Source organism: Diadema antillarum, unplaced genomic scaffold (genome assembly GCF_040938485.1).
Source record: "Diadema antillarum isolate AM-2024a unplaced genomic scaffold, OU_Dant_1.0 seq00001133_RagTag, whole genome shotgun sequence".
In the NCBI taxonomy this organism is placed as follows: domain Eukaryota; kingdom Metazoa; phylum Echinodermata; class Echinoidea; order Diadematoida; family Diadematidae; genus Diadema; species Diadema antillarum.
In genome coordinates, this window is record NW_027271945.1 from 313,737 (window position 1) to 333,774 (window position 20,038).

The following is a 20,038-nucleotide window of genomic DNA, read 5'->3' on the forward strand; positions in this document are numbered from 1 at the left end:
TATTTTAATAATATCAACTTTCGTTTGGGTTATCCATGAAAATACGGGAAGCTTTATAATAGTGCAACTGATTATTTTGTCTCAGATTTTAATGGAACTTCTATGTCTATTTATGTCTATCTATATCACTCTATTGAGTGATAGTTTCTTTCTTTAATTCAATTACTTCAAGCCGAAATATTTTAGTGGTGATGCACTTTCCTTCCAATGTTCCCGAGAATATTCTTACAATGATGGCGACATGTATAATCCTAGTGCAACTCACCTTTGCAACGGGTCATGATGATCGTTGTGAACTTGGTTCGTGACTTTCAGAAACAAAAAGCGATATAATATGACGAGAGCTTGAGCGATGGAGCTTCGGCATCTGACTGATACATGGAGAGCTATGAATATCCTGCGATCAAACGGAGCTCATTGAGAGGCAGCACACCAATGCAGTCATATAATGATCTATGATGATTGACACGCATGATCAAGCCCAGCCTTTATATTCTATCTCCACCTTTCATTGGGGATTGATTGTGATCTTCGCTGTCACGTGTATAAATGAGTTTCCACACACGTGATCTCTCCATGCTTCAATGTCGTTAAACAAATTCTGATTTCATATCATTCCTAATGAGCTACCATACCTTACTTTTTCATAAGAGTCATTTTGAAAAAGCTTGAGCCTATAGTGCGTATCAAAAAAGGTAATTCAACTTTTAAAGGCTATTAGCTGGAGGTGTCGTGGCTGAGTGGATAAGAGCGCTCGTCTGTGAACGACATGAGCGTGGTATGGTGGGTTCGAGCCCATGCCAAGCCCGACACGTTTGCCCTTCAGCAAGGCACTTTATCCACATTGCTGCTCTCCACCCAGGAGTATAAATGGGTACCCGGTAGGATGAGAAAGCTTATGTTGGTTGATCAGCATGTGCGCGCCTGTAAAATGGCTGCGACTGGCTGGAATGCTCCCCAGGGAGTGGAGAATGAGCACTGTTTAGTGCTGGTTGGAAATCATGTATCCAGTGACCGGGGTAATAATAGTCTGTAAAGCGCATTGAGACACTTAAGTGTGAAATGCGCTATATAAAAACCAGCTATTATTATTATTATATTATTATTTCGTGTAATTCATAATTGTCAGCTATGGAGAGTACAATGTTAGTTGTGAAGAAAGAACAACTTTTTTTTTGGGGGGGGGGGGAGAAGAGAATAATCAGTATTTAGAGGGGTGGAGGTTTAGGTTTGAATTTTCTTCAGTTTGTCTCCCTCTAACAAATAAGATTTGAAAGATCGCAAATACTGATCTGTAATTTAACAAACATGTCGGAAAAAAAGGAACCAAGGGACGCGATGAACGATGAACTTGGAACAAATACTTGAACTACTTAACATCACAATATCGGAATTTCGGAGCTTGGGTATTTGTTCCAAGTTCATCGTGTCACTGCCGGCAACCAGGGATGATTGTCGCTGCCCGTAATGCAGTAGATGACAGGTTCGAGTCCCGCGGTTCCTTTTTTCCTACATGTTTGATAAATTACAGATCAGCAGTTACGATCTTATAATTTCATTTGTTAGAGGGAGACAAATTGAAGAAAATTCACACCTCACTAACTCTTCTCCTTTCCATTGGTACCTAATTATGTTGACAAATGTCATGCATGACTGATGAAAAGGTGCACTTTTCCAAGTTTGAGTGACACATGAAGGAACAATGAATTGTCTCTCTGAATGGAAGAGGTCTGTCAGTGAAAGTGGCCAAATATAGCCCAGCCAGTACGAATGCAGGTTTGTGTTTAGGGTTTATTTTAAGGGCTTTTTTTCCCTCAATCATTACCGTCCATAACCTTAATGGCCACCTGTCCAATAACTTGGTCACTCCCACAAAGGCCAACCCACATATTTTAGTCCATTTTCTCTGTTCATATTTAACACAGATCTCCCAGCGACATACCATGTCTTAAATAAGAAAAGAGAAAATGGGTTAGCCTTTGTAGGAGTGACCAAGTTATCGACAACGTGGCCACGTCGAAGATTATGGACTATAAAAAGTTAAAGAAACCCTAAACACAAACATGCAGTCGTGCAGGCTGGCCTGCTAATTTGACCACTTTAACTGACAGATCTCATCCATTCAGTGAGACATTCATTTTTCCTTCACACTCAAACTTGGAAAAAGTACAGTTTGTCATTGTTGTCTTTAAAGCCCATGTGTTCACTCATGCATGGCATATGTCGACATAATTAGGTACCAATGGAAAGAGGAAGAGTTCCCCTCTCCTCACAACCAACCTTGCGCTCAACATAGCTGACAATTATGAAATAGTAGCCCGCTAAAGTTGGATTACCTTTTTATGTGCACTGTATAGAGCCTTGACCGACCGCTGGCTATACGTTCATGCGGTTTCACTCCTTCAAACAAGAGGTCGTATATCCACTCACAACCGTATGGCCCTGTCAGAACGAGCGCATGATAGTCAACGGTCATACTCACATAGCTGACATTTTGCTGATCGGGTCAGCGGACTCACCATGATGGGGATGGGATTTAAAGGGGAAATCCAGTCCCAAAATAAGTTAGTCTGATAAAACAAAGAGTAAAATCTTACGAGTTCAACGGGAAAAGAAAATTGACTTGCTAATTTCTGCAAAACAGTTCTTGCACAGTGGATATGAATGTGCAAATTATTAATCTAACCATGTCATACCCTCTACTTTATATTCCATTGATCGTGTACAAAAAAATTACGAAAATTCAATGTTTCTGTCATTGAAATCTGAAACATGATGTTATTCCTGGTTCAATAACTTCAGAATAAAGATCAGTTAGATATACGAGGATTTGAGCTTCTGGCAATATTGCATGCGTTGGAATGAAAACTGGAAATTTCAAAGTTTTATGTACAAATTATATATTTATGGTAAGTTGTGAGGGGATGACATGCTCACTTTGCCATTTGCATTTTCATATTGACTGTTCAAGAACTGTCCCCCCCCCCAAAAAAAAAAAAAAAATAATAATAATAATAATAATAAATAAATAAATAAAATAAAATAAAATAAAACAAAACAAAAAAAAACCAAAAAAAAACACGAAACTTCAAAATGTCATAACTTCCTTATTTTTCATCCGATTTCGATCAAAATTATACCATTGAACTCGTAATATGTTACTCTTTCTTATCAGACTAACTTATATTTGGACTGGATTTCCCCTTTAAATCCCATCCCCATCATGGTGAGTCTGCTGACCCTATCAGCAAAATGTCAACTATGTGAGTATGACCGTTGACTATCATGCACTCGTTCTGACAGGGCCATACGGTTGTGAGTGGATATACGACCTCTTGTTTGAAGGAGTGAAACCACATGAAACTCTTTACGACTATCTGCATCAAAGAAGTACTATCTCATCAACGAATGAGTCTCATAATACCACTCATGTTCACGAGAAATAGAGTTTCAACAAACTTTGGATATAAGGAGATGTTGCCATTACCACGCCAATTTATCATTGGTGTGTATATGGCTTACGAAATTAAAATGAATATGTATATAATATGCAAATTCGTGTAATCATGTTTAACCCATAAGGTGACAAGTTTTTAGACTAAGAGATCGCACCTTGAGGAATGAAGTCAGGGTTTGTGGATTCCTCCTAAGTAAATTGATGATCATGTGGCTTTGATATTGTCGAGTGTCAGAAAAAGACGCTTGTGTGGTTGGTCCTCATCATCTCATCCACGAGGTCGCAATGATATGTATAGTATACACAGGGTGGTGTATAGGGTGATGTTCGTTATTCCGAAAGTTCGTTAATTCGAAAATGAAAAAAAAGTTCGTCATTCCAAGTTCAATTTTTAACTGAGATTTGTTTCCATTATTTTGTTCACAGAAACCGTAACAAAAAACAAAGTGTACATTTCATGATTATTGTTTTATATTTGTCTAGAAATTGATAATAAGAGTAGCATGAAGTACAATTATGAAGTATAATTATAAGAGTATATCATTTTGAAGGTTCGCGTTCATTCAAATATGGAACCAGGTTCGTTAATCCGAAAAAGACAAGAAGATGCGTATGAACAAACGAAATACAAACTTTTCTTTCGTTGCCGGAATAACAAATCTTCGGAATAACTAGCATTTTTTTTTTCATTTTTGGATTAACGAACATTCGGAATAAAAAAAAAACTTCGGATTACCGAACCTTTAGGAATAATTAACCTCATTCCAATCTTCGGATAAACGAACGTTTGAAAGAACGAACCTTGTCATGCTGCCTCATTTTCGGGGTTAATGAACCTTCGGGATAACGAACTGTAACCGTGTATAAGGATCCTGCATGCTCTTAGTCACTGCAGTCCCTTCAACCTAAAGAGTACGCTTAGTTTGATACAATATTTATTTATTTATTTTTTTGCGAAAGATACGCGTTTCCTTGTTTATCTTATTTCCAAAAAAAGGGGAAGTAATTGAACAACGCAAGTCATTCAATGACATGAAAGACGCCGATATCAACATTCACTCTCATCAACCTTCTATCTACATGTAATCTAAGTAAGGTTGCGTTCGTCTTCAATATTTCATACGAAATGCTGAATCTGGGAATTCTGAATGTTTTTTTATCATTTTACATAGTTTAACAAGGTTCCCTCGTCTGTTTACTCACTTTCTGTTCCTTTCCTCCTCATCACGCTGGGGGCGCTGCGGCATATATATAGTGGATAAGACCCCAGACTCCCGATCGGAGGACCCGAGTTCGAACCCCGCCCAGTGCTTACGTCCTTGGACAAGATGTTTTACCCACCATGTCCCTCTCGACCCAGGTGTATAAATGGATACAAATACCAGTAATAGCAGGGCCCTCTGGTAGAGCACTGGTAACACTGAAGAGGCTATACTCTGGGTAAATAAGACATTATTATTATTATTATCATTATAATAACAATAATAATTATCATTATTATTATCATTATTATCATTATTATTATTGTTATTATTATTATTGTCATTATTATTATCATCATTATCATTATCATTATTATCACAGAAGGATGTTTACTCTAGATATTTTTGTCCGTCCGATCTTTATGATTTTCTACGTATGTTTTGAAACACTGATTTTAGTGAAAGCAAAGAAGCAAATATGAATTCACCGTATAATAGTGGTTATGGGTGTAAGCAAACGTGAATATAAGCTCCGGACTTGAAACTTGCATCAATTCAATTCAATCATAGTTTATTTCCAATCATCGAAAATCAAAAAACATAGTACAAAGTATACATGTGATGAAATAATATTGTTCAAACGTTTGCAAAAGATTCATGTATACGAGACAAATTATAGAACAACATATAACATGTACAATATTTAGGAAAAACACTGTATTAATACTTCGTGGGCGAGTGGAAAATAAATTCGATTATGGAAAATAGTGATCCACTAAAAAGCAAAGCTTGTCGGACGTGGATCGCTAGATAAATAATGAGTAAATGATATACTATTCTATAACAATATATATTATTTTGAGATACACCGGTTGGGAAAAAATATAGAATACCAATGCTAGTGCCCGGACACTGCTCACTGAACCACGTGTACCGGGAAAATATGACAAGGACAGCACGTTCATACACACATTCGATTACCCACACGTAATCTCTGAGACTGTGATTACCCACACTTGCATCTCTGAGACTGTTGAAAACATAACATTTTCCTACTGAATCTGGCAGAGACTACTGCCCCTATACAAATAATCTATTATTTGCGGAAATAACTTACCATGATATCATCAACCAGAAACAGGTTATTAATCAATGTAACATTTGATGCTAAAATACGAGGCTGAGAGTATTACCATTTTAGATAAAAGTATATTCTTTAAATATGAAAGCCAGGAGAAACGCACATGGACTCTACGATACTATGAACGGATATTCCTTGACCCCAAAGTTCACTGACGCTCTTTAGGGTTCATATTTTGGCCTTTTGTGCACTTTTTCGCATGGCATGCCACTCATTAGGAAATGTAGGAAGGTTGTTACTTTACAAAATATATCCGTTCTTATTTTTGTCGTTCATCGAAGTTCATCGACCGGGTGTACTCTCGTCAAAAGTTATTCGTAGAAAGCTGTTGGTATACTTCATAGGGCTCTGTGCACATAATGTAATTGATGTACAAAATGTACTTGTCAAGTAAACGCAAATTTTAGACAGGACTGGTTTTTTTTTTACCCAATATATCTTCTAAGGTATTAATTTATCCGGTTGTTTTATATTAACTTTAATAAACTCAATACGGGTATAACTCAACTAGTTTTGTTTGACATAAGAGAATCATCGATTTTAATGTAGCTTGTTATAATTAGGAATCAGAATTTTAACACAATGTCTGACCAGGAGAAGTATAGTGATTTAATTTGATCTATTCATTGTGTGAATAGTGTGCAATTGATTCTAATGTTTATAATACGCAGGGGCCGCGGAACCTTTCAGGGTGGTTGGACTGCGTTATTGTATATCCGTCACGGGGGTCAAGGTCAATGGTAAATGATGTTCCTTCAATTAGGCCTGTGATTTTTATCATAAGCTCCCAACAATAAATGCCCTTTGTCAAGGAGGATTTTTTTTTTTTTTTTGGGGGGGGGGGGTCGCAAGACGTTCAGTCTATATAGGGGAAGGAGGCGGGCGAGGGAGTGGGAAGGGGAAATCCTCCCCCCCCCCCCCCCCACACACACACACACACAAAGACACAAACAAACAAACATGTGAGCTTTTGCATTTTTAGGAATTGGAGTTTAAGGATCTGGTGCACATTTGTTAGAATGATTAGAAAAATAAATGTCAGTTTTAACAAAGAAGAAGATGCATTAGTCATTGAGTATCAAGATTGCACATAAAATCCATCCACCCCTGAAACATCAATGATTTTAAATTAAAATACGGAGTGAGGGGAGGCGGTCTGAATACAAGGCCAAGGTTATCCCCGTGCTTCCACTAGAGAGAGTTTTTGTATTTTCAGAATTTAAATTCAACAATCCTGTTTTGATGGAATAGTTTCAAACAAAAGAGAAGGACGAAGAGTTAGTCACTTTAATGTGCAAGTTGCAAAGAAACGATAACAACTAGATTTGTAAGAAATGAAATTCTACAATAATATTCTATAACATAATGTTGCATGATTTTCTGATTATCTGATCAAAATCATTTGAAAAGGTTATACCTGAATGTAAGAAAAAGGGGGAATTAATATTTTCTCGTTTGGGTATATACCCCAATGGCTGCGAGAGGGCCTTTCTGTAGACTAAAAAAAAAATGTCACATAATAATAATGATGCAAACACAAACATATTATGACTACTGAATTTGTGTGCACTATGAAATTCATCATGATAGACGAAAATGAAGAGTTTGTTTGCAAAAACCGATAAGTCCATCTTTGCCAAATGGAGATATTTGCAATTAAAGGTCAAGAAAAATAAAGAGAACAATAAGAAAATGTTAGCTTCTTTTGACTATAACTTCAGAAATGTACCTTTATAAAACTGTTTATTATGTAGTGACCAGTATATCATTTAAAAGGTATTATTTTGTACTTTATGACAGATATCGTACTTCAAAATCTTCAAAAATGGACTTATCGGTTTTTGCGAATAAACTCTTCAAATAATGACAGACTGGACTCCGTCTCATCAAGAATTGTTATAAATGCGTCATATTGCATTCAATAAATGGCGTGCATCTCGAGTGGCTTACTTTTCCTGCTCTAAGTTGTCATGGGTTTTGTTTGTTTTTTTTTTTGTCATTTGAAACTTAAATGTTTGACTGGTATAGGGTCACTAATCATTATCTTCTGTGTGGTTCATATTTATGTCTTCTAATATGACTGTATTTGAAGCATAATTAGGCCTAATAAGCGATATATTGAGAGAAAAAAAAGTATATAAGGAATATTGTTATTATATGTTGCCAGTATTGATTTCTTTGGTGCATTTAGTCTTGTTGGTCTGGCTATAGGACCTTATAGGGCCTACATAGAACTTACTAGGCCTATAATGAATTAAACAGGAAAACACGTCTTTCTATTTGTGTTCCTCTTTGGTTGTTTTGGGGGATGTGGTAGGGAGTCGAATAGTTAAATTGATGGTTCGTGAATATGAATGTTGATCACTGGGGGTTTTTTAAAAGCATTTTTCATATACGCCTATGCGGGATTTGGGCAGTTCGACATTGTCCAAACCTTTATTGTCCAGGTTGCTTCACCACAAAAAAAAAAAAAAAAAAAAAAAAAAAAAAAAAAGTGGGGAACTTGAATACAGTTGCTTTATCTGACAACGTAGTGTAGATTTCATTAGGCCTACTGAAAAGGAACGAGAGCTTTGCATTTTCCTGCCTATGGATCTAGTGGGGTCAGTTTCATAAAGTCATCACATAAGTTTTTACATAAACCTCAGAATGGCCAAAGTTGCTCATAATAATATATGACACTTTCGAATCCATTTCATCCTCTCCCATAAATGTGTTTTATATAAGGGAATTTTTCTCATAAGAGTGAAAAACTGAAACGGACCTCAAGTCTGGTTTGGTCGTTAGGCAACCTATAATATCACTGAGGGTAAGGTGTCAGTGCTTCTAGTCATGGGCCAATTAATTAAAGTAGTAAGTCTTGAATTTCGCACTGCGATAGGGATTGTTAAACTATACATGTATAATGCCATAAGAATACAACATGAAAATATTATAGTCTGGACTGAATTCCAATCAAGGATTTTACATTTCATTCATTAATTATGCTGAAACCATCGATAAGAATCATTCGTTCTTTGCATGATTATGATGTACGCCCAAACGCCTCATCACACGTTCTAGACAGAAAAATCTGTCTGTCCTGAGGGGGGTTAACCATTTTTTTTAATTTTCCCGCAGATAAGCCAGACGTAGTCTCCGCTGAAAATGATTATGCGTGACGACAAGAATACCATGCAGACCGATCTCTCGGACGGAGGAGGATTATTAAAAACACGATGTGTAACGTCGTCCGAGAATCCGTGCCGAGAATACAAATCATTGGCTAAATGATAACGGAGAGGGCGCTAAGCCACTTTTTGTCATCGGATGAATGCGGAATTCGGAAGCCACTGAACTCTGTACAGTACGTATTCGGACATGAATAGCGTATGCCTGGTTGAAATAGATATTGTGCTAACAAAAATAAGAAACTCATCCATTTCCAGAAGGTTTTGATAAAGACATCTGTACTTATACCCTAAACTAACCATGGAATGACCCTTTTTGTATGAGGTTTCTGCAAACTATAGAATATATTTATTATTACCGCCTCGCTGGCATGTAGTCCCGGTGGCCGAGTGGTTAAGGCGTTGGACTCGAAATCCAATGGGGTTTCCCCGCACAGGTTCGAATCCTGTCCGTGACGTTATTTTTTTTTTTCTTTTTCTTTTTCAAACGCTATTTATATTTTATTCCGCATGAGAACAAAATATTCTGCCTCTCCTGCGTCACTGTGATTTTTTTTTTCATTTTATTTTATTTTTTTTTTTTTAAGTGTTGCACTTTGTCCTTGCGCTGAAAATAGCACAGAAATTCACTCAAGCAGCACGTGCAGTATACATAATCTCCGCGTATGCAATGTCCTGCTAAATTCTCATAAAATGTAAAGATGGTGCATTAAAGTTTCCCAAACTATAATGCAATGTACTCAGTATTCTTGCATATCATGCTCACTGTTATGGACAACGTGAGTAACTATGTTTGTTTGAGTGTGCTTTTTTTTCTTCTATTTTAAGCTACAAAATACAACCTGCAGTCACTATTGGCTGAACCGTGTGTACCCAGGGAATGAGTGAAAAAAAAAAATCACACAATAGTGCATGTAAGCTATACACTTAATATACACACTCTCGCACACACACACCCTCACACACAAACGTGTTTGTATATTGCTCGCATACTTTGGGAGAACATTTTTTCGTTAAGCCTTCAGGATTTTAATGGACGATTCAAGTATATTTTCAGAAAAATGAAATTGAAAAATGATATTTTCTTATTCTATCACACCTGTGGACAAAGAAAGCGTTTCAAAGCAGTCTGGTCAAGTTTCAATAATCTTGTACTTTTGTACTTTCGCTGGAAAGTGCTTACAAATCGTCTGAAGTTCTCCTTTAACGGGTACATTGTATAGCATTATGACATCATTATTACCGTCTTGCAGCAATGATGGTTAAAGGGATAGTAAAGTTTTGGTTGAGATGGGGATTCAGATTTTAACTTTTTGCGAGACAATAAGAAACCTGGTCCCCACTTGTATGAATTATTAAAACGTATACCGTTCTAAGAGGAATTTAAAGTTTATTTGATGACAGTCGGTTTTGAAATGGCTGAGATATCCAGACACAAAGAGATTTTAACAAAAATTAAGACCACTTTGTTTTACTTAGTTTTTTTTATAACTCAGCCATTTCAAAACCGATTTTCATCTGATAAACTTTGATGCTCTCTAATATGTCACCTGAGTGGTTTCGAATTACATGCATCTCGTAAAAAAGGGTTAAAGGGATCGTACAGTTGTGGTTGAGACCTAATTTCAGGTTTCTAACATTTTTTGGTGAGGTAATGAGAAACCTCTTATGAAATAATTATGACAGAGCATGTAATTCTATGAGGAATTCAACGTTTATTTGATGAAAATTGGTTTTGAAATGGCTGAGATATCCAAAAAAGAGCGATTTTAATGAAGTGTGGGACCCACACTTTATTACGATCGCTTTGTTTTACTTTGTTTTTGGATGTTTCAGTCATTCCAGACCCGATTTTCATCAAATAAACTTTGAATTCCTCTTAAAGTGGTATTCTCTGTACTATATCATAAGTGTTTTTTTGGTATCTCGCAAAAGGTTTGCAGCCCAATTCTCATCTCCACCAATACTGTACTATCCCTTTAAAACCTGATTCTCCATCTCAACCAAAACTATACCACCCCTTTAAAACTTTGTGTGAACCATTGAGTAAAAAAAAAAATGTGCACAAATTTCACACAAAATATCTCATGGACAAAAAAGAATTAAGTGACACTCATTGACAGGGTTCACCCTATTTCTAGGTGACACTGGCTAAAATTATTTCAGTGGATTTTTAACGATTTTATGCTTCGGGTTCGGAATCGGCTGACCTTTCTCAGTCTCTCCCTACAAACGACCTGGCATGGTGATATGATTATGCAAGAATGTTATAAATACTTTACTTTCTGCAACAGCAAAGATAAAGCACAGCCTATAGACACTGATCAAAATGGCGGTAGCTATTCACACACACACACACACACACACACACATATATATAGATATATATAGACAGACAGAAGTTCACGCGGTTGACTGCAGGTTCATCCGCAAATATACGTATATATAATTATATATTATATGTATATATATATATATAATTATATATAGATAGATGGATAGATAGATAGATGTGTGTGTGTGTGTGTGTATGTGTGTGTGTGTGTGTGTGAGGAGAGTGGGGCTATTTTAGAAAACGGATAAAGAGAGAAAGAAATAATGTTCAATGCGTTAAAATGAGCCATCATCCATCACGGAATAAATTGACATGCAATAAAAAATCACTTGAGCTTAAACAGTGTTTACTGCGAAGAACATTCGTCAATAAATATTATTTGTACACACATAAATACGATTGAAATATTTCATTTGGCCTCCATTTTCATTCACTTATGAATAATACACATAAAAAAAAATCAGGAATGTGTAATCACATGAAACAAAATGATTAGAGTGAATTACTCATGGCAGGATTTTTGTTCGATTTGCATTGTTAGGTAGTTTATACGCGTACTTATTATAATAAATAATCTTAGTTTGAAACTTTCAACACATATTTTACATAACAATCATTATAATTATTCATGGGTGTTACATTATGCATACATTTGCATCTCCATCACTAATTATTTTGCTTGTATTTACAGAATATCTTATAATCTGTTATCCATTATTCTGAAAGAGGCTGCGCTTAGTTACAAGCGTAATAAGGAAGCCGCTGATAGTTGTTTTTCTTTTTCTCAGCTATAAATAATTAGCAGCTCTAAAATTACAAGATTGATGTAATATAGACACAATGTCCACACCTCTGTATCACTGCATACTTGTGTCAGTAGCGTCAATTCTCAATGCGCCATCTACGTTTGTGTATAGGCCTATAATGAAACACATATATACCTGTACTAGTACTAGCTTGTCTTGGGTTGGTATACTATCTTATATGCTATACAATAAATTCAGATGTCTTGATAAAGAGACAATGCACCATTTACAGATACTAGTAAAAACAAGATATCGATGACCATAAACTATTAATCAAACAGTACGGCTACCTAACAGTTGATATCAAACAGTCAATAAAAAAAAAATTATATCTGCTTATATTTCAAAGGCACATGATGGGTTATCGACCTTGTAATATATGCTTACACACTCGTACTCCTGGGCTATTGGTCTTAAATATTTGCGTACTTTGATTCACACTTTGACAATGTCCAATATTTCGCACTGATCTCTTTGGATTGCTGAACGACATGTCATCCTTTATGATACATTTTTAGCCATCGATGTAACTGCGGTTTTCCACTTCGAAAATACATGATGAAGCTCAGTCAATGTTCAGTAAGGTTCTCCAGTCAACTAATCAAAATCACGATATATAGCGATATCTAAATAAAAAATAATAACTAAAAAAAAGAAGCTGCATCATACCTTCCCGTTACGTGCTAATCCTAACCTTATTTTGTTCTCCACCTTACACTGCAAAAAGTCCGGTGTTAAATAGTGAACATCGAGCTGGTGTTAAATTTTCGGTGCTCATTTATGGTGTTAAATTAACACCTCCGGGTGTCATTTCCAATTATAAAACTGTTTTTTGAAGAGTTTCTTAGTAACTGCACTTCTTGTTGATTTTTAATTTAAACAAGACGATCAAGAATTTTACATTAGAATACTAGATTTTTGAAAAAAAAAATGTGAAAATAAATATACACCGCAGTAACACCAGCTGGTGTGCTCGCTTATTGAAGCTGGACGGGTGTTAAACCATTGATATTAACACCAACAAATATCAAATCAACACCATGTGGTGTCATTTTTGAATTAACACCAGTACAGTGTCAAAATAACACCAGGTACAGTGTCAAATTAACACCACTAAGTGTCAGATGAACACTTTTCAACACCATCACAGTGCATTTTCTACACCTGTGGGTGTGGTCCTCTATTGAAGTTTGATCGGTGTTAGATTTAACACCCGTGGTGTTAAATCTAACACCGATGTTTTTACAGTGTACTTAGCTCTCTTTCTGTTAGACCATCTCATCAACTTGTTGAAATAAGGGGGACAAACAGCAACTTGATTTGTCGTCGGGTAATTGGAAACTGCATGGTCATACACTGGCACAAAACAGAGTTAGCAAAATAAGGACAACCATGCACTGTGGCAATTCTGAGTACTGTAACTGCGCATTACCATCTCAACATAACGCCTTTTATCTATAATGTTTCTTCAGAGGACATTAAGAATTTTACATAACGTGTTGGGGCTATATTACGCATCACGTAGGTAGCACAGCTGTACCTTTACATTTCCAGCCATTGTGAGGAATGCGACGAGGAACACAGCCATCATTGACCAGTATAATAGTTAATTACATATACCTGCACGTTTCCCAACACCTAAGGGTAGCGACCATGTGCCTCATGCCAGCAACCGTCTCTTTAGAGTTTTATTTCCGACTAATACATTTGTAGTACAAAGTACATCTACTTCATTTCAACGCCCCCCCCCCCCCCATGCCAGAACAGAGTCCCCACATAATTATACTAGTATAGTAGGCGTATAGAGACGCTACCTGAACCTGAATGCTGAATACAAAATGCGTTACGGCGCCCTCTGTTTTGTACCGTATTTTGACCATAAACATGAGGTAATGTATTGTAATGTGAGGGATACTAACTTTTCAGATCGAACTGAGAACTTTGTTAACGAAACATTCTAGGTTCAATGCTCTAGAGAAAGAAAAATGTTCAATTTTACCTCTAACGAAACATTACGAGATATCTGTGATCATCTTTTTCTTATAGATATTATTCAATGTTTAGGGACGGTGGGTCCTTATTTCGCTGCAAAAAGTTTTATTTGCGATACTGTAAATAGAATCCAAAGAGTATACTTTAATATGGACTTTCTGATCAGTATTTTAGATTACTTTCATTAACTAACGATATTTTCATAAAACTGCTCATTCAATATGACATGCATGCAACCACATGCACCACCAATTTTTAGGCAATGGATATCTTTAATTTCAGCTGGACACTGAAACCTTTTTACTGAGGTTATGTCACGATGAAATAAATAAACTAGTGTACTCAGTTCTTGCGCCTTCCATAGAGCTATTAGTATTGACACAATGAACTGATTTTCACCACGCTAACTTCACATCAGAGTTTACAGGACTGTCTTCGCATTCGTATGAAATCAATTTTACTCGCTTTTAAAGATGTCCAGACATGATAAAACGTCCTCAACATTGCACTACGGATATGCATTTTACTTGCAGATAGGGCCTACCCTAAGATAAATAAATAATAGAAACAAGAGTAGTTTGAATACGTACATAAGAATACTCTGTAGTGTTATATGACGCGATATGCATGCAAATAAATGGAATGAAAATTTATCGAAATAATATTTCAGAGAAATATGTGACCCTTTGACTAATTTCCAAGACATTCTTTGAATCTCATAGAACATATATCAGTATATAACTGGGTCTGTAACAATACGATGAATTGCTGATTAGTTGATGATTGTTCGTATACCTCGCAAAATACAGCAGTCAATCTAACGTATGTAACATTCATTTAGACTGGAGTTCAACCCACGGGAAGGATAATACCTCTACTCCCACTCTATTGTGTTATACCTTGTATAACCACTCTCCCTTTTTAACACTTTAAAGTGTATCACTATCAACACTGCAGGCAAACGGATATGAGCTTTACCAATGTCACATCATGTTAAAAGGTTTACAGCCAGCACGCTGCACGGAAACTCTATTGAAGTTAGGGAAGCCTTATTTGATTTACTTTGATGCAAATACATTTGTAGTAAATGTTCCAACCTGGGGACCGTTTCATGAAACTTTTTGTCGGTGATTTACACCGACAACTGTTAAAAGCTACTGAAATCCTTGCGTCTGACTGGCTGATAGCAAATATGTCGATGAAAACCTCCGACGAACACGTTGATGAAACGCCCCCCTGGTTTCTTTCACGTTTCTCAAGCGATGTCAACCAGCCTGGCATTGGTGTTAAATGGACATTTTTATGAATAGATATCAGAAACAGCAATAGCCAGGTTACGGATTAGATAGATCCATGTAATAGAGTGTTGATGGATGTGGAATGATTGCAGTTAAGATGACAAGACAACAACTCGATGCCATAAAAAGCAGTGTATCAAAATTTTGATGTCGCCACCAGTAGTACAATACGGGCAGTTTTGTAAAAGTGTCTAAGAATCTACATGTATAACAGCGTCGCTACCAAAAGTCAACATGACTAAATGCTAATGAGCTAGGACTTTGGTGAATTATCATTCCTAAGTGCAAGCCACCAACACACGTCAACTCTCTTCCCACAAAATGCCATTAATCTATACCGTTTCCGAATACGATAATACACTGCAAAAAGTCCGGTGTTAAATATGAAACACCGAGCTGGGGTTAAATTTTTGGTGCTTATTTATGGTGTTAAGTTAACACCTCCAGGTGTCATTTCAAAATATAAAACTTTTTTTGAAGAGTTTCTTAGTAACTGCACTTCTTGTTGATTTTGAACTTAAACAAGACGATCAAGAATTTTCCGATGATACCTGATTTTTTTTTAAATGTGTAAACACATTTACACCACATTAACACAAGTTGGTGTGGTATCCTACTGAAGCTGGACGGGTGTTATACCATTGATATTAACACCAGCAATATCAAATCAACACCATGCGGTGGCATTTTTGAATTAACACCAGTACAGTGTCAAAATATCACCAGATACAGTGTCAAATTAACACCACGAAGTGCCAGGTGAACACTTCTCAACACCATCACAATACATTTCTACACCTGTGGGTGTGGTCCTCTATTAACACTTGATCGGTGTTAAATTTAACACCCATGGTGTTAAATCTAACACCGATATTTTTACAGTGAATATAAGCACTTTGTAGCTGGTGACATTTCCAAACTTTGCACATCTTTCGAAAAAGATCCACGTAGTCATCCATGACAAATACTCAATTTTTTCCCACCTATGAGTTCTTGTCTTTAGTCTTTCGACGAAAAACTTTCACCGTGTCCTCGTCGGACACGACCACGTACCCCTCGGCGGAAAGACATACGTCGAATGGCTCTCGGAATGCTGTGGCGACGCAGGCGACGTACCTGCCTTTGTTGTTGTACATGTGGACCCCCTTCTCCCCTCCCCGCTCCTTGTGGACCACGTAGATGTTGTTGTCGCTGTCGCAGCAGACCCCGCTGGGCTTCAGTTTACCCTTCTCGCCGAAGGAGTCTACCGCCATGAGCAGCTTCCCGTCCTTCGTCATGATGCGGATCTTCTGCTTCCGGGGGCAGCTGACGACGATGCGGTCGAGGAGATCGGTGGCGATGTGGCTGGGCCCGACGACGGGGAGGGTCTTCAGCAGAGTGCCGTCCGTGTAGTGGAAAGTGATGACGTTGCGTTTGCAGTCGCCGACAAGAATGCGACTCCGGCGATCGACTGTCACGCACGAGAGCTCGACTTCCAACATCTTCACATCCTCGTCTTTGCTGGATGTCTCGAAGCGGAGGTAAAATCGTCCTTGCGGGTCGTACATGCGAACAAACTTCGACTTGTCCACGGCAACGAATCGCCCGTCGGGGAGACAGGCGACATCCTGCGGCATGGACAGCTTGCCGTCCGGCTTCTTGTCCGAGTTCAGGAGGCAGAGGAACTTGCCATCGCGGTCGAGTACCTGCACTCGATCGTTGCCCCAGTCAGCGACGACGGTGTGTCCATCCAAGGACACGGACACACCTCGGCACCAATCAAACTGACCTTCCTTTGAGCCTGCAGATCCAATGGTTGTCGCCAGCTCCCAGACGGGTCCCAAGTCTTCACTCTCATCATCCGCTGACTCCGTGGACTCACTCTTTGGACCATCTTCCTCCTCCTGCTCTACCCCCTCCTCCCCCGTGATCTCCACCAGGTCGATGATGCTCAGGTCCTCCGTCGGTAGCGTGGGCTGGAGCTTCTTCAGGACATCCAGCCTCGATCGCAACGGGAGGTCAAGAGACAGGAGGTGGTAATCATCACCGAAGTCTAAAACACTTTCACCAAGCTCAAATGCAGTCACAAGCTTTTCCAGCGCCATTTCAACCTTATCAATCAAACCTTCAATTTTGCCGTCATTTTTCTTTTCAGCGATGTCGACGTTTCCCATGTAGCGATTCTGGCGATCTTCTAAATCGTCCTTTTCGCCTTTGATGGCGTCCTTGATCTCCGTCCGGAGCTGTTCGGCGCTCCCTTTCAGCTCTCCACGAGTCTTCTCGAGGATTTCCCAAGCACCGCGAAACTTGGCGGCCGTCTGCTGCGCCTCGCTGATCGTATTTTCCAGTTGTTGTTTCCTGGCAACGGCAGCATCTTTGATCGCCAGACAACGATGATTCTGCCCCTTGTGGTACAACACCACACAATCACTACAAGCTAACGCACTGCATTTGTCACAGAATAACGAGACTGGTTCTTTGTGCTCTCCACACAACTTGGTTACGCCGTCTGTCTCGTCCACCTGTGGGTCCTTTTGTTTTAACTTCTGCCATTCCTCCATAGTAAGGATGGTGTGATCACGCAGGACCTTGATACTTTGGTGCGCCCGAAAACACGTCTTACACATAAACTCTCGACAGTCTTGACAGCGACTAGTGGCGGTGTTCCCTTTTTCGCACGACGTGCACGTCTTCTCCGTCACGCTGGTGTCCGACTCCGATTCCGTGCTCGACTCCCCTTGATCACCGAGCAGCAGCGACTTCATCTTCGCCACCATCGCGTTGATCGGGAGCTCTCCAGCTTTCATCTTCACCGACGTTCCGTCTCGGCAGAGGTCGCACTTGAACAGTCCGCCATTTTGTTTTTGCTGCTTCTCGATGCAGCTCTTGCAGTAAGTGTGTAGGCATGGCAACATGCGGGCATCCTCGAAGTCGCGCTCACACAGCGGACAAGTCGTGAATTCCTCCATGAACTGGACGCTGTGGATGTCGTGCTCTGGGCTGGCTGGATCCGTCTCTGCCGCCATGTTTGGTCGTCAGTCGACAGTCTCCACACTGAAGCTATTCACCTGAAATATGTTAAAAAGAGAGTAAAAGTAATAATATGCATTCATTATTGATAATCAACGTCAAACATCATAATATCTGCATGACTTAGTGGTAAACCTGGGTACCGTTTCATGAAACTTTTTGTCAGTGATTTACACTGACAATTGTAAACAGCTACTGAAATGCTTGTGTCTGATTGGCTGATAGCAAATTTGTCGGTGAAAACCTCCGACGAACTCATTGATGAAACACCCCCTGGTGAAACATGTCGAACTTTTAAAATCTCTTCAGGTTTCCTACAGTCCAACGCACATGACAGTCATTTTAGTTTAGTGCACACAACACAAAATAACAGAATAATAAGATATAAATATAAATAACTGTTCTGATAAAAGGTGGTATGGAATGGGGTGGGAATGATTACATTCGTTAAGTGTGTACTTCCTTCAGTAAAATTCCCCAAATTAAAATTATCAAATAGTTTGACCTTATTTTGGGTGAGGGCTTGCCCATACCACATACCCATACTTTGTTTCCGATCCAAAGTTCAAGTGCGGAGCTGATAAACGTCCCTGACGGCTTGCTTTATTTCCCTTAATCGCCGCTTCCAAAGTCTCACAGATTAAGATTTAACAACGGCTTGGCATCTATCCCTGCAGTTGTAACTCCGCACCCAGTAGCCGCCGGAAATTCATTTAGTGTCATGTCATCATAATAAGAATGATGTCAATCGAGCACGTGATATTATATCCTAATTAGTTATTTATTCCGTGGATTTAGGTGGTCTGCTTTCCAGACTAAATATCGGACTCAATACAAATTTGTAGACCTTTTTTTGCCTGGTGTAGGACTTGTGTGTCTTGTTTGCCTAGTATGGCACTCGTGGGCCTTGTTTGCCTAGTGTCGCACTCGTGGGCTGTAATGACTCGTGGGTGTCGGGCTCGTGACGTGCACACATAATGCATTCACGTTTTAGTTCACGGAAACCAAAAGACGTTTTGCAAAAGAGAGTTTATCCTCCTCTTCAGTTACAAAGCAACTCGTATAATCAAAGTTATTTATTGTACATGTACAAATGTAGTACTGACAGCTGGCCACATAACACTGGCAACAATTACCGAATTATTTTATGCTGAGATGCCCTCATTTTAAATGAATAAACAGTCACTTATTTTCTTCACTTGAGTCCTTTCACCAGGGGCGGATCCAGGGAGGACCGCAACCGGCGCACGCCCCCCCCCCCCTTTATTTTTTGTTGAAACAAAAGAAATAAAAAGAAAAAATGGGGGAGGGGTGCGTGCGCCCCCCCCCCCTTTAATTTTGTAAACACGCCCCCTCTTTACGGAATTCCTGGATCCGCCCCTGTTTCACTGTACATGTTCATTAGATATTCCTCACTGGCTATACGATGATACAGGCTTATGGGTAGACTGTGTCATCACGAGTCACTAATCAGGCATTTCAAATCAACAGAAGTCAGTTATAGGCAATGTACCGTGCTCTCTCGTTATGGATGAGCCACAATAGCTAAACGCAAGAGTCAATATTGGCAGACACGGAAATAACAATACAGCCTATACTGTTGATATTTCCCGCTGAGTAGGCCTACT

At 38.7% G+C, this 20,038-nt stretch overlaps 1 protein-coding gene and 1 non-coding gene across 2 annotated transcripts; one reads left to right on the top strand and one right to left on the bottom strand.

Annotated features, from left to right (window-relative positions):
• Positions 1–9,346: 9,346 nt before the first annotated feature.
• On the top strand, positions 9,347–9,428 carry Trnas-cga (transfer RNA serine (anticodon CGA)). Its single transcript has one exon. It is a non-coding gene; the product is annotated as a tRNA-Ser (tRNA).
• Positions 9,429–16,351: 6,923 nt separating this feature from the next.
• On the bottom strand, positions 16,352–18,406 carry LOC139744063 (uncharacterized). Its single transcript, XM_071654518.1, has one exon. The coding sequence runs from the start codon at positions 18,404–18,406 to the stop codon at positions 16,385–16,387; it is 2,022 nt and encodes a 673-aa protein (XP_071510619.1). The 3' UTR covers positions 16,352–16,384.
• Between the last annotated feature and the right edge of the window lie 1,632 nt (positions 18,407–20,038).

Excerpts from the sequence above, each read along its gene's own strand:
- LOC139744063 (XM_071654518.1), bottom strand. The coding sequence starts at position 18,406 with ATGGCGGCAGAGACGGATCCAGCCAGCCCAGAGCACGACATCCACAGC.